Raw genomic sequence first — 2211 nt, 5'->3', positions numbered from 1 at the left:
CAGCAGGAAGCACCTCCTGCATGTCTAGTGTGCATTCTGCAAGCAGAAGGCTGGACTTTGTACCTGGTAACATTGCATGGAAAAATCTTTGGGGCATTTTCTGTTAGTCTACTAAAGGCTTCCCAGATAAAACAGCAGGATGCTCATCTCTCACCTTGGCCTGAAAATACACTGGTGAACAGAACATCTTAACAGTTCTGTTCAAGTCTCTGCTAGCATGGCAAGAAGTGAATTTCAGCCCCTGCAACAGCCTGAAGACAACTTCTACCCTCTGGCTGTGCAGTATTGAATAAAAGCTCTTCTTTGCATCAGCTCTCCTCTAAACACATCCTGCCTTCTCAGTGCAATAATTGCAGTTCTGACACTAAGATGACTTTTGGTGGTGACAGCCCCCCTGCCTCTTCCTCCAAGTCAGTGCAGGCTCAACAGTTTTTACTGCAGGAAAACGAGAAAACCAAAATCCTATGACAGAAGACAGTACAGCAGAACTCTGCCTCTGTGTTTACTCTACATTTGGATTCCCTTAGAAGCTGTGGCAACTTGTTAGACATCATTTGTACTATCAAACACCTGGGAATCCTGATCATAGACCAGGTCCCTGCTGAGCTTGATGCCACTGAACAATCCCATGAACTCTTATTTGGTGGAGTATGGGTGCATACTGCTCAAAACCAACTGGCTGCTGGCACATTTCAGTTCACTGGCTCTTCCCATTGTAAAGCAGCAGAGCACACCAGAAAGCAGTGCTCTGACTGCTGAGCTCCCTGCAAACATTCCCTCTGTCCTAGGATATGCATGACTAGCATGTCTGGCCCAGTACCCTCCAGGCACAGGGCTATCACAAAGATGGGATGTGGCAAGTGAGTGTCTGGATTAGGGGCATTTCACAAGCCAAAGCTCCAGCCAACATTGCTCATGGTCCAGAGCTCACCATGTACTCACCAAATCCAGTGCTGAACCTCCTCCTAGGTACTCCATGATTATCCACAGCTTAGTGCCCTGCAAGTGAGAGTACAAGTCAAGAATAAAGGCAGTCATAAAAGCAGGGAGAAAAGTGTAGCACCCCAGAGAAGACAAGACACATGGGCAGTCCTGCCCAAAACCCAAGAGATGCTGCACACCACAGCTCTCAGAGGGAGAGCTCCCAGCTCTCTCTCCTGCTGACACAGCACTGTGACAGCAGGCCTGTCACTCTTTTCTCTGCAGTATTATCTGAGCAAGCTTAGTGCTCCTACCAGACTACACAACCCACAGAGATCAGCACATTCTCAGGTTGGAGCCATTTAACTTCACTCCAACAGATCTAGCACCTCTCCTTCCTGACAATGACAGGGGAGCTTTTCAGCCTTTGATCTCATTAGAAGAGCTTCCAGCTTGAAGGGTGAGATCAACAAGACATTCTATTACTCCTCAAAGAAGGTATTTCCAGACTGAGGTTCACAGGGTTCTGGTAGAAGATAAAGCAGCAGATCCACAAAACTACAGCTTGCTTGGTGTTTTCAGCAAAAGGCTGAGGAAATGCATTATGGTCTTGGGAAAATATGTAAGGAATAATAGCATCCAAAGACCTCAACAGCTGTTGGCTCCAAACCCAGTGTCACACACACCTCCAGCAGCCAGAATGCAGAGGCCACTGATGGTCATCCCTTCGAGCAGCTTCCACTGGGGATTCTGAAACCTGTTGTCAATGGAAGCAGTATCAGCACTGTTGAGAAGGTCCTGCTCTTTTCATCAAGGTCACACTTTCAGACTCCTTTCCAGAGGCATAAACTGATACTACCTTAAAACTGGGATATTTTGGAAAAGCATTCCACAAAGTTTCTGTCAGGAATGGTCAAACCAAGGAGAGGTCAGCCTCTTGAATGCATCATTTTCTCTCCAGTGCTCTTGGGACCATGTTGTACTGGGCACCTCATTTCCTGGTGCTTTGCAAGTGTCTTAAAGCCCAGCCTCCTTTCAAGACTGCACAAATGCCATAGGCAGAGCCACTGCTGCTCCTGCTGCCACACTGACACTCTCAAGTTGGGCAACCTCTCAGCCCTGTCCACCACCCCCAGCTGCAGCATCCACAGAGAGTCCTGCTCTATTCCCAAACTGCTGCCAAGTGAATTGCTATGGATTTGTCCTACCTTCAAGTAGGAGCCATAGTACCGGGTGATGTAGGGGCTATCACACTGGCTGAGCACTGTGATCTCCTGCTGAATGTCCTCA

At 47.9% G+C, this 2211-nt stretch overlaps 1 protein-coding gene across 1 annotated transcript in view; it reads right to left on the bottom strand.

Moving 5' to 3' along the window:
* STK25 (serine/threonine kinase 25) overlaps window positions 1-2211 on the bottom strand; it is an 11078-nt gene that overhangs the window by 8686 nt on the left and 181 nt on the right. Inside the window, exons 2-3 of the mRNA XM_009996722.1 lie at window positions 2130-2211; window positions 943-999 (exon numbers count right to left, since the gene is read on the bottom strand). The exon at window positions 2130-2211 is cut by the window's right edge and continues 2 nt beyond it. Coding sequence (XP_009995024.1) covers window positions 943-978 — 36 coding nt within the window. The 5' untranslated portion in view covers window positions 979-999; window positions 2130-2211. The remainder of the gene's footprint in view (window positions 1-942; window positions 1000-2129) is intronic.

This window comes from Chaetura pelagica, unplaced genomic scaffold, assembly GCF_000747805.2.
Source record: "Chaetura pelagica isolate M959 unplaced genomic scaffold, ChaPel_1.0 scaffold264, whole genome shotgun sequence".
Lineage (NCBI taxonomy): Eukaryota > Metazoa > Chordata > Aves > Apodiformes > Apodidae > Chaetura > Chaetura pelagica.
This window is presented reverse-complemented; position numbering and strand designations above follow the sequence as displayed.